Raw genomic sequence first — 14307 nt, 5'->3', positions numbered from 1 at the left:
CTCATGTGTTCTCTCTCTCTCATTCTCTCTCTCTCAAATAAATAAATAAAATCTTTAAAAAAAAATTTACCATTTTGAAGCATACAGTTCAGTGGCCTTCAGTACTTTCACATTGCTGTGCCCCCATCACTTCTATTTAGACTCATATTTCATCCCCCAGAAAGAAATGCTATACCCGGTAGTAGTCACTCCCGACTCCCCCTTCCTTCCTCCAGTTCCTGGCAACCACCAATTCTGGATATAATCTGAAGGTTGACCAGTAGGATTTCTGGACAGATAGGTGGTTCAGGCTCAGGTGGAAGGCTCAGTGAATTAATGTGCAAATCACACTTGGGTGACACATAATAGGTGCTCATAACTGAAATGGCCATGACTCGTTGGCAGCAATGGCAAGTGCTTTCCAGAAGCCTTGCTCTAAAACTAAACTGGCTACCCATCTATTTGGAATTCCCAAGTACTGGCTGGGTGTGTGGCAGTCAGAATCTGTCCTATTTCCAGTTCGGCCCCAGGGTTGGGGTGGGCGAGGAGTAGTCAGGAGGGCCAAGCCGTCCGTTCTGAAACACTATCCAACTCTGGTCCAGGTTTCCCAGAACCGTGTAGGAACATGTCCAGGGAGGGACAGTGCAGCTGATGGGAGTCCTGGCAAGCCCTGGCCTTGGCTTCTTGGGGCTGTTGTAACACTAACCAGCATTTGTCGGACCTCCGACCTGAGCCAAGATGGCAGCTTTCAGGGACAGAGCAAGAAGCATTCAGGTTCCCTTCATGGTTGTGCCCCCACTTCCCGGTGTGGCTTCATATAAATTTCTCCATTCTCTGTTACTATCGACCTCTCGGAAAGTAGTATGAAACTCCCCCACCCCTTTGCTGATATTTGTGATGTGTTGTGGTTTCTAAAGATGAGATCTCTCTACTTACGCTCTGGTGTTCACTTTCTAGCTCTTTTTAGCTCTCCCTCAGCTGGTGTATTATTTTTCCTTGCTCCTTCTCCTCCCTGCCTCCACTGATCTTCCTCCTCAGCGTTATCTAAGTTTTATTCTCAGCTTCTGACATGAGCAAAGCCATAGCATCTAAAGAGCGTGGGGCCGTGTAGTCCTGACCTCTGATCTGACATCTGCCACCTTTGATGCTGCTTGACTTTGGGCAAGTCATTTCATCTTCCTGAGTGGAAATCCTTCACCTAGCTCATCTAATAATTCTGGTTCTTCTGTGGGCACATAGTAGAGTGTTCTTTCTCCTACCTCCTTGAAGTTAGGCGTGGCCATATGACTTGCTTTGGCCAATGGAATGTGAGGACAAGTGACACGTGTCACTTCTGGGCAGAAGCTTGAAGAGCCAGTGTATGTTTCACCATGCTTCCTTTTGCCTGCCTCCACCATCACCACATGCACAGAGATGGAGCCTCCCTCAGACTAGGCACTGGAGAGAGGGCAGCATAAAACAGAGTCCCCATCCCACCTGCAGTGGGCACATAGCATGAGCAAGAAAATAGTCCCATGGTGCTTTCAGCCACTGAGATTTGGAAGATGATTGTCACGACAGCAGGATGTCGAATACTGGGGCTAGAATACCTCATCGTCTGTGCACTGGGACTAATGTCTAAGCACAGTGTTCTCATGAGGGTTATGTATACTCACATGCATTTTTTTTATTTTAATTTTTTTTTTTTAGAGAGGGAGCAGGGAGGGACAGAGGGAGAGAGAGAGAGAGAGAGAGAGAGAATCTTAAGCAGGCTTCATGCCCAGTGCGGAGCTTGACTTAGGACTCAATCCTATGGCCCTGAGATCATGACCTGAGCTGAAATCAAGAGTCGGTTGCTTAACAGCCTGAGCCACCCTGGCACCCTAATGTGCATTTAAACTAGCCAACAAATATTCCCCTCTACTTTCTTTCTGTGGGGCCTCTAATTCCTCTCCCTGTTTTTCGATCTTGAAAAAGTTATTGGAAGGAATTGTTTGACTTTTCCTTCAAGCAGATGAATGGTTTCTAAAGCCCTGGGCACTGATTCGGTCACCCTAAACCTCCTTCTTCCTATGACCTTCTCTCTCTCCTTCCCTGATCACTTAGTATCTGCTGAGTGGTGAAGGAATTCCTGTTTTAACTCAACCAAGTTTGAATTCTTGTCATCTTCATCTTCCTTTCCCCACCTTCCCTTTGCCTGTTCTACTCCTGCTCTTCCCACTGGGGAGTTTATACTCGGGTTCTAGAACCTGCAGTGTTTCTCTGTTCTCTTTGGTTTCTTGCTTGCTTTGCCCTCCTGGGAATCAACCGTAGTAGCAAATTAACAAATAGTTCTGAAGCGCCTCGAGCTTGAAGACATTTTCTTCTGCTCACCTAAGCAGGATCCTGGAGCAATTGCAAATGTCCCGTGCCCGACTGTAAATCTTTCTTCATCGTTGCGAGAGATTCAGTCAGAGTCATTGAAGACCCAAGCAGAAGGTCTTGGCTGAGGCTCCCTGATGTTCCGGCTGTGCTGGGTGTTGTTGTATTGATTAAGCTCCTGGGACTACTGCCAGCAGCCTCTAGGATTAAATCAATAGAGTTTGCAAAAGTAAAAGCTTCTTTTGGAGGCACAGAATATGTTCGTTTATTTTTTTTAATGATAAAGCTTCAAGGAGAATCTTCACAGACAGCGGGGCCAGCAGAGGAAAGGGCCAGGCAGACCCAAATATTTAGGGATGTGTCCGGGGAGCATGTGAAGGAGCTGCGTTGGGGGCTTGGGACTTTCTGGAAAGTCTGTTTGACTTGGCTTGCCAGTGCAACAGCTGAGAGAGCTGGAAGACAGGGTGGAAGGAGCAGAAGGAATTGCTGAGAGGTAAAGAGAAATAAAGCAGATGTGGATTTATTTGCTCATTCAACAGACATTGATTGGGGTCCTACTAGGTGCCTGGCACTGGAAGGGGTGCTGAGAATGTAATGGTGAGCCAATTCTATGGCAAGTGTTCCTAGGAGGGAAGAGAAGGGGAGAGACACAGGAGAAGGTCATGTGAAGACAGAGGCAGAGGATGGAGTGATGTGGCCACAAGCTGGGGAACACCCAGACCCCCCAGAAGCTGAAAGAGGAGAGGAGGGATCCTACCCTGGAGCCTTCGGAGGGGGCTCGGGCTTGCCGATACCTTAATTATGGGGTTCTGGCCTATATAACTGTGAAAGACGACATTTCTGTTCTTTCAAGCTACACAGTTTGTGGTAATTCACCATGGCAGCCCTAGGGGATGAATACAGACAGTTCTATGAGGTTGGAGGTGCCTGTCAAAAGGCACAAGACACAATCATGCCAGAACATGACGATGTAGTGGGGAGGATATGAGATGAAGAAATACACCAAGTCCTCCTTCTTCCCTCCAATCTCCTGCTGATGCTTCCCATTGACCAAACCTTCCCAGAAGGTAGGAGATGAGACAAGAGCCAGCCTTGCCTCTCCCAGGACACTGAGCAGAATGATGAGTAGATATGTGGGGGAAAGGGCATCAGGAGAGTGGCAAAACACATCCCAGTGCACGAGGCCTTTAGAAAGTGGATATGGGTAGAGAAAAGAAGATTACCTAGGGTTGAGCCCCCGAGAAGACCAACATTTAGAGATGGAGTAGAAAAGGAGTAAAAAGGAGAGGCAGGAAGGTAGTAGAAAACATAAAAGGAAGGCGTGGCCAAGAAATCTGAGCCTAAAAATGTGGCCCTGGGATTTGGCAGCCTGGAGGTCTTTGGTGATCCTCACGAGGAGAGTTTTGGTTAAGTGATGGGGCTAGAAGACAGCCTGGAGGAGAAGGCAGAAGAAAAAAATCGAAGTGGAGAATTGGAAGCAACACATGGAGTCAACTCCTTTATGAAGGGAAGCAGAGAAATAGGTTGGTGGCTGGAGGGAAATTTGGAGACAAGGGTGGGCTTTCTAATGATGGGAGAATATTAATTTCCCTAAATTGGGTCATTCCTAGCAGTACGCCAGTATGCACTGGTATCTTCTCCCATCTAGGACGTTAGAATTCTCAAATGCCCATTTTGAGGTTTAGGATCACGAATTTAACATCATCAGCCCAGATCGTTGATTTCATTCAGGAATATACCTCTGTACAAGCACGGGAAAGGAAACTGGTTGGGTTCATCCAGGGATGGGCTCTTTCCAGAAGGGAAGAAAATGCAAGGAAGTGATATACAGCCAACCTGTATAAGGTTGACAAGGATGGACATGAAGGCAGGAGGGGGCGCCAAGAAATGGTGGGATCAGCGAGTGGTAGGGTTTCATGGGATGGATGTTTGTTTGCATTTAGGAGAGCTAGTAAGTTGGGAGGAGGAGAGTGGTGGCTAAAGAAAAGGATGCTGGGAAAGGATATTTTGGAGATGGCCGTGTTGCTTCTAGGCATGCGTGGCTGGAGTGCTTTGAAGTGCTTTGAAGTTCACAGGAGTCATTGTTGAAGAGGTAGGGATATCTTCCAGTGATTAGGAAGGAAGGGACCAGCATAGACCGTGGTCTTTCCAGTGGAAATTGAAGGTCATAGAAAGCAACCAGCTCCACCAGAGTCTTACTCCCAGCTTTTGTTTTCCTGTGAGCCTTAGTATCTTGGCTGCTGGGACTGCCTTTAACTTTGGACTCCCTGCTGAGTCCAGCGGTACTGGGAGGGACCTTCATGGCCTGTCTGGTTAGAAAGGGAAGAATTTCGGGGCGCCTGGGTGGCTCAGTTGGTTGGGCGACTGCCTTCGGCTCAGGTCATGATCCTGGAGTCCCTGGATCGAGTCCCGCATCGGGCTCTCTGCTCGGCGGGGAGTCTGCTTCTCCCTCTGACCCTCCCCCCTGTCATGTGCTCTCTCTCATTCTCTCTCTCTCAAATAAATAAATAAAATCTTTAAAAAAATTAAAAAATAAAAAAAAAAAGAAAGGGAAGAATTTCTTGACCTGTTAATACCCTTTCTTAGGGGCCTTCTCATTGGCTGCACCTGGTTTAGAGAGGGCCTTCTTCACCTCACCTGGCTTCTTGGTTATTCTCACCATACATGGATTCGGAGGGTCCTTTGTCTCACTTGCTTTCTCAGGGCCCTTCTCCTTGTCCTCACTGAGTTTCCTTGGGGCAATCATGGCAGACATCTCCCTGGGCTGGATTTTCCTTTTGTTTTGGGTACTAATTTGAAGCTGTCAGTGGTCTCCTTAGCCTAAGAGTTGATGGCCTTCAGGGAATTTCCAGGTTTGAGTTTAAGCGAAGAGGTAGATGAAATGCACAGAGAAGATGCCAAGGCCATGGATGATTTCACTGACCACTGCACAGGGTGACAGTACCACACGTGAGGAGAAGGACTTGCCTAGACAGAGTGAACATCCCAGGGAATGTGATTGTGTGAGCAGGTTATTCATCACAGCTTTGCTTGTAATGGAGACAAACTGGAAGCATTGAAATGATGATGCATTAATTCACAAGAATACTGCACAGCCTGTTAAAAGAGGGAGATCCAATATGTCAATATGGAAAAATGGGTCCAGTGTGGTGAAGGGCACAGCAAATGGCAGAACATTGCATATCACAATCGCATTTTTATAAAAAGAAAATACGATTTCATATCTTTGTTTTCATTCATTCAGTGAATGAATGAAATGAATGCTCATTTATTGAGCACTTGCTATGTGTTGGGCACTAGATGCTGGGGACACAGCTGAGAACAAGCCCCTAATGGGGCTGACACTCCAGTAAGCGATCAACGTAATAAGATAAATAAATAAAACGCGTAGTTTGATGTGATAAGTTGCTCAAATAATTAACAAAAAACAAGCAGGGAGGAGGGATGGCCATCTTGGTAGGGCTGAGACTTTAGACCTAATAGCCAGGAAGGTCTCACTGGGAAGATAATGTTTTAGTACCACCTGATGGATGCAAGGGAATGAGCCCTGCCCATATTTAGGGGAAGAATAACTCAGGAAAAGACAGCAGCCAGTGTAAAGAACATGTGTAGGGAAAAAATCTGAAAAATAGACAGCAAACTGCTAGTGGTGTTATCCGTGGGCAGTGGGCTGGGGTAAGGGCTTTTCATTTTTTAAATGATACAATATAAATTTTAAAACTAAAAAAAAATACAATAAGCATGTATTCTTTTTATAACTAAAAGCAGTTGTTATTTTAAAAGAAAGATCTTGAGAGCTGCCTGGGTGGTGTTTCTGTTCATGGTTCATGGCTCAGAGGAAAGTCAGTGAGTAACAGCATATAATAGGAACTCTGAGAATCAAGGAGAAAGAAAAGAAGCAGAACCAACAACAATTTTTTAGAAATTGAAGAAAGTTTTTAGAGATTCTCCATATCACGTAATATAATTAACCATCTTAAGGTGAACAGTTCAGTGTCATTTAGTATATTCACATCATCCTGTGACCACCACCTCCATCTAGCTCCAAAACATTTCCTACCCCCAAAAGGAAATCCTGTCCCCATGAAGCAATTGCTCTTGATTTTCTCCCATCCCTCTCCTCCTAGCAAATGTGACTCTGCATTTTGTCTCTATTAAGTTACCGATTCTGGATAGCCAAAAGGTCGAGACAGCCATCCATGGGTGAATGGATAAATGAATTGCAGTACATCTGTACAATGGAATACTACACAGCCATAAAAGGAACAAAGTACCTGGACTCACCCCTACGTGGATGGCCCCAAAAACATTATGCTGAATGAAAGATGCCAAACAGAAAAGATCACATGTTGTATAATCCCATTTATATGAAATACCTGTTGGAGATTTTTGCAACATTCATTTTGAGCCTGGTATTTGTGGAATGGATCGCGTACATTCACTGCATCCTGTTTTTGGAATGATTTCAGATTTGAGAGAGGGCTCAGTCAGCCATGATGGGAGTAGGTGCTAATGGTCTCCAGTGAAGGGAAGGGAAAGAGACTTAGATGGATAAAAAAGGAAGAAGAAAGGTTAATAATACTGGTAGCTGTAATTGTCATAAACATAATAATATAAGCATTGATTGCATCATCACAAGGAGATGAAACCATCTCATGCTTTTATAAGCATGTTAAGTTTTCTTGATATTAAGTTCCATCGCAGGAACCAGAGTAAATAATACCTAAACACATATTTATTGAGTACATACAAATGCCAGGTCCTGTTCTAAGTGTATTATCTGTGTCCATTCACTCTATTCTCCAAAGCCCTGTGTGGTAGGCACGACTTTCTGTAATTTATGTATGAGGAAATGGGCTCAGAGAAGGAAACTCTTTTGGCCAGAACCATGCCTGACCGCCAAACACTTTAACTACTCTGCTCTACGACTTCTCATGTAGATATTTCCAGTTTTCTGAGCAGAAGCATGATCCAGCTGCCCTGGGTAGACTTGTGTTGGGTGAATGGATAAATGTTGAAATTTCTTAGATTATATTAAAGAAACAAATGACAAATCACACCTTTTTGGTGTTGAGTTTTTAATTTTCTCTTCATTTGATTTTCCTGGTGACATAATGAATCCTTTTCTTGGGGGGGGGGGTCTCTACTCTAGATGTGAAATGTAGGTCTTTACAAATGTCTCAGAGAGTGTTAATACTTGACTCTGGGTTTGCTTGCCCTGCCCCAGGCTTGCCACGTCTGGGTGGATGTGAAATTAAGCTTCACCACTTGCCGCTGGCCATGGTGCTGAAAAGTTCCCAAGCAGCGCCCAGAGTTGCCCTTGGTCGTGTGTTGTCACCATTAGAATTTCTAGCTGGTGGGCTGGTGGAAAGATCTTTTCTAGGTTTGATTTTTGGTTGGTATGTGCGTTGGAGAGTTCGAACCCCGTGTCTGAGAACTGGATACTGTCTGGGTTATTGGAAGTTAAAATTTTCATTAACATAAGCCACTTAGGATGGGCTTATGAGGGCGTGGATTATTAGCATGCAGTAGTTGATCATTACTACATTAAATTGTGGCAGTTGGGACTCAGTTGAGGTCTAATACATTTGGTCACAACCATATGGTTAAGGCCGCAGGTGTACCAACTCCAATTTTTAAATAAAGACAAAACTACCCACCTTCTAATAAAGGTACGCTGCTGAGTGGTCTTTGGGGACCACCAGCTTGCAAGCATGGATCTTGGGGTGAGTGCTAGCTCTTCCAGTATTTCCTGTTTGATCATAAGCAATTTACTTAACCTCTCTGAGCCTTGATCTCCTTATCTGGAAAATGGGGTTTGCAACCCACCTTGTAGAATTGTTGCAAGGAATTAACTGAAACGAGTGTAAAATTCTTAGCACAGTGTCTGCCCAATGAAGCGCTCGATAAATGCAGCTGTAATTATGGTTGTTTTGCCTGTTAATGGCCCCATAATAGTTTATCATTTTGCCGAGTTAAATGCTGGCATTTGTTTAGCGAAGCAAGGAATATGTCCTAAACCCATACATCTAGGGCCCTGGTACCCCCCACTCTTTTCCTGGTAATTTGATGAGCATGGAACTAACATGAAAATAAGTTCTGTTTGGCTTCTCTCCACAAGTTCAACTGCCTGGTTGACTCACTGAAGTATCTGTTTCCTCAGAACTTCAGGCAGCCTCTATAGTAGACAAAAGGTCTTGATGAGTTAACAAACCTGATTTGATTTTCACAACAACCACAGGAGGGTGGGAATGAGATAGGGATGGGGGCACCATAAAGAGAAGAATGAATTACTTAGACATTCTGCAAGATCTTACTAAGGGGCTGGAACCATCAGCCATGCCTACTTTGCAAATTGATTTTCCTTGATGTTCTGGATCCCAAGAGCAGTTCCTGTTAGCAGATGCAGCCCTTCTTCCCTGGGAAAAATCACTTGGTCATTTCCAGTGTCACACACAGCCCCTTTCTGGGGCCTCTGTGGTCCTGATCAATCTAATTTGGTGTGTTGGGGGGGAGCTTTGCATACCCACACTTGCCTGCAGGGCTGTTTGCTATCCTGACTTCCACAAGCCATTTCAGGAGCCAGCTTTTCCTCCCATCAGGGATGCTTCTCTCCTTTCATCTCTTCTCCCCACACTCCCTCCCCTTGGCCTCTTCGGCTGGCTGATTATTCTGGATCCCGCTGACACAGGTGCTTTCTCCCCGAGCCAATCGGGGAGCAGGAAGGCTCAGTTCAGCTAGCAGAGGCATTGCTCACCGCAGCTGTGAGTTAGAACCCAGGCTTTCTAAATTGGGAGGAACAGGCACGACTCAGGGTTGGGCTGAGAAAGCGTCACCTCCCCCTGCCTGGACTACCTTTGACTTCTGCCTGGGATGAGGCATCTTCTCCCATGCCAAGAACCCAGTACCCCATCTTTGTGTCTGTGTGCTGGCCACATCAATGCATATTTCAAGAAGCTGATTGTGTTCTTAACATGCCCACCGAGACTTGGCATGCAACAGAGTGGGGGGAGAGGATGCAAAAACCAGGACCCACCCACCTTTCCTTCCTCATACAGGTGTTTATTGAGCACCTACTATAAAAACAGATGCTCTCTTAGGTGCAGAGAACAAAGCAGTGAACAAAGTAGATAAAAATTCCTACTTGCATAGAGCTTACATTCCAGCAGGGGAGACAAACAGTGAACAAGATAAAGAAGGAAAATAGAGTAGATGTTTGACCGGGGACAGGGGCCAAGGAAAAAAATAAGCAGGGGAAGGGGGCAAAGGCTTCCCTGGGGATGTGACCTTTGAGTAAAGACCTAAAGGGAGTGAGGGAGGGAACCATGTGGGTCTGTGGGGAAAATATTCCAGGAGAGAGAACAGCAGGTACAAAGGCCCTGGTGTGGGAAGTGCCTGGAGTTTGGGGAACGTGGAGGAGGCCAGTGTGGCTGCCGCTGAAGGAACATGGGGAGATGGAGGTCATGAGAGCAGGGAGGTGATGAGGGCAGGTCATGCTGGGTCTTACTGGCTGCCAAGAAGACTGGCTTTTCTCCTAAGTGACATGGAAGTCATGGAAGGCTGTGACTCCTTCCATGTCAGTTAAGCTGGAATTTTCTTTTCTGCATATTTGTCTCCTGCCAATTTGCTCTTATTTCATCAAGATCTTGGGTTTCTTACCAGCCCCCTTGCCTGCATGGGGCCAGAAGACTGGTCAGGAACTCCTGAAGTCTCCTCCTGGGGTCAGAATGTGGAGGAGAAAGCGGAGCCCCCACCACTCTTGAGATGACTCAAAGCCATAATTACCTGGTCTCCTCCTACCCCTGAAATAGATCTAAGGCAAACTTCACTGTGCACACAGATCCCCTGAAGATCTTGCTAAAATGCAGATTCTGACTCAGCAGGTCAGCGTGGGGGCCTGAGACTTTGCATTTCTAAAAGACGCAGCTGACGCTCTGCTGCGGCCCATTCGGTAGCAAGGGTATGAGGTCAATGTTGCAGATTCCCATGGGGGGCAGGTCTGTGGACATTAGCAGGGTCCGTGTGTGCATGGAGGGAGAAGGGTTAATATTTGATAGCCAGTATTGCCATGTTTGACAAGAAAAAGCAATAAGATAGGAGTGGGCAGCCTCTTTCCGTTCTCTCCCATGCTAAGGCTTCATCGCTCTACCCGGAGAGCTCTGGGCCTGAAATCCAGGGAACACTGGGCAATTGAAACCCTGATAATGCAACCCATAAAAGTGCTGCTTGCTGCCAGTCTTTTGGGACTCTTCCTGGAACCTCAGCTCAAGTCTGATGGAGAGGAAGGCACATCCCAGCTGTTTAGGGACAGGAGGCCACACACCCCCTTCCCTCCCAGGAGTGAACCAGCAGCTCCATACAGAAGTGCACAAGGAGCTAGTTGGCAGGGAAGGGAAGTAAAATCATCAGATTCAAATCGTGGCTTCAGAAGCCTCGGCAAGGGGAGGCCAGGAAAGGGCTTGGCGTTGCTTCTCTGTATACAAATATTGTCTCTTATTTTCTGGGCTGCAGGGTGAGGCAGAATGGAGTATTTGTGCAACATAGCCCAGCTTTGTTCTCTGTGCTCCTAATGACTGTCAGCTCAGAGGCAGGAAGCCAATCAGAGGCACTCGTCGGCAGGGCCGGCTTTTGTTGGCTCCCCAAATTGCCCTGAGTGTCAGATTTGCTTTTCAGAGTGTGCACAGAGCGCGGCTCAGACGCTTTCAGCTGGAGGCAAAGGCCGAAGCCAGTGACAAAGAAGTCCTGGTTTTCCTGATTTACTTAAACTCTTGCTCCCAGGTTATCCATTCTAGACTTTCTTTTCCCACCTGGAAAGTGAGTATATGCTCCAACTCCACCAGCCTATAAGATCCCTTGGTTTTATGGAGCTTCCAAAAGGCCAAACCTAACTCCAGGGCCAAAGGACAGAACAAGGCAAGTTAGGCTTCCAAGGGAGAAAGCTGGGAGGAGGCCATGGCTAAGTTCACCAAGACATGCTCTTTGATCCTTCCACAGAACAGTGGATTCCAGTGTTTCCAGGGGACACTTGGCAATACCTGGAGGTCAGTTTTGGTTGTCAGTAAGTTTTGGTTGTCCTAACTGGAGAGGAGGAGCTGCTACTGCTCATCACCCCCACCACAGAGAATGACCCAGCCCCAAGTGTCAGACGTGCCGAGGTGGGGGAGCTCTACTCCAGACTAACCAGTACCCTGTGGCTTTCCCTTCCGACACCCACTTCTCTACACCCAAATTGACTGGGCGGTGCCTCTGTGGGTCTGGCAGGGGGACAGGGGACATTCTGTTTCACCAGCTGATCAGCAGATCAGGCCCTAATGTAATGTGAGCAGGACAGACCCTCCCCAAGTGCAGACCCTCCAGCAGGACACCCTGGCGGCCTTGTCCACCCGGAGGAATGTTCCCAGGATGCAGGAAGGAGTTTGTGCCTGGAGAGAGAGGGAATGCCACCTCTGGAAATAGCCACACAGACTAACCCTTCCCTCTGTAGATCTTTTTTTTTTTTTTTAAAGATTTTATTTATTTATTTGACAGAGAGAGACACAGCGAGAGAGGGAACACAAGCAGGGGGAGTGGGAGAGGGAGAAGCAGGCTCCCCGCAGAGCAGGGAGCCCGATGCGGGACTCGATTCCAGGACCCTGGGATCATGACCTGAGCTGAAGGCAGTCGCTTAACCAACTGAGCCACCCAGGCGCCCCCCTCTGTAGATCTTGAAAGCTCAGCTTCTCAGAGGCTTTGCCCTGACCAGCATATTATTTTTTTTTATTGAGGTGAAATTCACATAACAATATTAACCATTTTTAAGTGACTAATCAGTGGCATTTAGTATATTCAGAGTGTTTGTTGTACATTATCTATCTAGTTCCAAAACATTAAGCAGTCACTCCCCAACCCCCTCCCCCGGCCCTTGGCAACCACCCATCTGCTTTCTGACTCTCTGGATTTGCCTGTTCTGGACATTTTACATACACAGAATTGTACAGTGTGTGGCCTTTTATGTCTGGCGTCTTTCACTCAGCATAATGTTTTTGAGGTTCCTCCACACTGTGGCGTGTATTAGTACTTCGTTTTTATGGCCGAGGATGATTCCGTTGTCTGGATAGACCACATTTTGTCCATCCATTCATCCACTGAGAGACATCTGGCTTGCTTCCACCTTTTGGCTGTTTGAATGGTGCTGCTATGAACATGTGTTTTGGTACCTGCTTTTCAGTTCTCTGGGGTGTATACCTAGGATATATATTGCTGGATCATATGGTAATTCTGTGGGTTTTTTGAGGAATCCCAAACTATTTTCCACAGAGGCTGCACCATTCCCACCAGCAATGCACAAAAGTTCCAATTTCTCACATCCTTGTCAACACTTATTGTTTTCTGGGTGGTTGTTTTTTTGTTTTAAATTCTAGTGGATGTGGAGTGGTAGCTCATTGTGGTTTTGATTTTCAGTACCCTAATGGCTGAGGATATTGAGAATTTTTGCATGTAGTTGATTGGCTATTTGATTATCTTTTTTGGAGAAATATCTACTTAAGCCATTTGCCCATTATTTAATTGGACTGCCTTTTGTTCTTGAGTGACAAATGTTCTTTATATATTCTGGATGCCAGGCTTATCAGATACATGATTTGCAAATATTTTCTCTCATTCTGTTGGTTGTCTTTTTACTTTTTACTTTTTTTGCCTGTTTTTTCTTTAGCTGATCGTGCTTTTGGTGTCAGATCTGAACACTCTATTTTTTTTAAAGATTTACTTATTTATTATTTGAGAGAGAGAGAGTGCATGTGAGCAGGGGGAGGGGCAGAGAGAGGGAGAGAGAGAATCTCAAGCAGACTCCCTGCTAAGCACAGAGCCTGATGCGGGGCTTGATCTCACGACCCTGAGATCATGACCTAAGCTGAAATCAAGAGTCAGATGCTTAACTTACCCAGGAGCCCCTGACGACTCTACTTTAAATTGCAACACCCAGGGGCACCTGGGTGGCTCAGTCGTTGAGTGTGTGCCTTAGGCTCAGGTCATGATCTCCAGGTCCTGAGATCGAGCCCCGCGTCGGGCTCCCTGCTCAGCGGGAAGCCTACTTCTCCCTCTCCCACTCCCCCTGCTTGTGTTCCCTCTATCGCTGTGTCTCTCTGTCAAATAAATAAATAAAATCTTTAAAAAAATAAATAAATACATTACAACACCCAACCTGCTTTTTCTCTGCATAGCATTCACCACCTCGTAACACTCTTTATGTGTAGTTATCTCACACACTCACTTCTCCTCCACAAGAGCAGAGATTTTTGTTTCTTTTACTGTAAGCTGTGTCCCCAGTGCCCAGAACAGGGCCTAGAGCCCAGTAGGTGCTGAATTAATATCTGCTCTATGAATGTTGGAGGTGAGATGGAAGAATAACATCTACATTTTCCTTAAAAAGTCATCTGCTGGGTCTTTAGAGCAGTGAAACTACTCCATAGGACATTCTCATGGTGGATGCAAGTCATTATACACTTGTCCAGACCTCCGAAAGTTCAACACCAAGAGTGAACCGTGATGTAAGCTCTGGACTTTGGGTGATAATGATGTGTCAGTGTAAGTTTATTGATTCTAACAAATGCACCACTCTGATGGGGAATGTTGATAACTGGGGGGGGGGTTGTGCATGTGTGGGGGCAGGTGGTGTATGGGGAATCTCTCTATCTTCTGCTGGGTTTTGCTGTGAACCTAAACAAACTGGAAAGATTTTCCTTAATTCCTCCATACTCCCTTTGAATATATGATTTTAGCTACCATCATAGCAAACTGCATTGTCCTTGCTCTGGAGCAACACCTACCTGACGATGACAAGACCCCAATGTCTGAACGACTGGTGAGTGATGTCTCTCTTGAGGGGTCTCTCTTTGCTTTAGAGGCAAGTTGTCATGACCATGGGGCAGAGGGCAGAGTGGGCTCTCAGTCTTGGAGCCAAGAGCTGGATCATGAGCCCCCCACCTGGGAAGCCTAAATTTCATGAACACC

The 14307-nt window shown here is 46.2% G+C and overlaps 1 protein-coding gene across 1 annotated transcript in view; it reads left to right on the top strand.

The window, feature by feature from the left end:
- The window catches only part of CACNA1A (calcium voltage-gated channel subunit alpha1 A), a 276152-nt gene that overhangs the window by 97010 nt on the left and 164835 nt on the right, over positions 1-14307 (top strand). The window contains exon 4 of the mRNA XM_081805421.1: positions 14053-14158. Within this exon, the coding sequence (XP_081661547.1) occupies positions 14053-14158 (106 nt within the window). The remainder of the gene's footprint in view (positions 1-14052; positions 14159-14307) is intronic.

This window comes from Leptonychotes weddellii, chromosome 1, assembly GCF_054177405.1.
Source record: "Leptonychotes weddellii isolate Sample4059 chromosome 1, ASM5417740v2, whole genome shotgun sequence".
NCBI classification, from domain to species: Eukaryota; Metazoa; Chordata; class Mammalia; order Carnivora; family Phocidae; genus Leptonychotes; species Leptonychotes weddellii.
The sequence above is the reverse complement of the archived record's forward strand: the minus strand, read 5'-3'. Positions and strand labels throughout refer to the sequence as shown.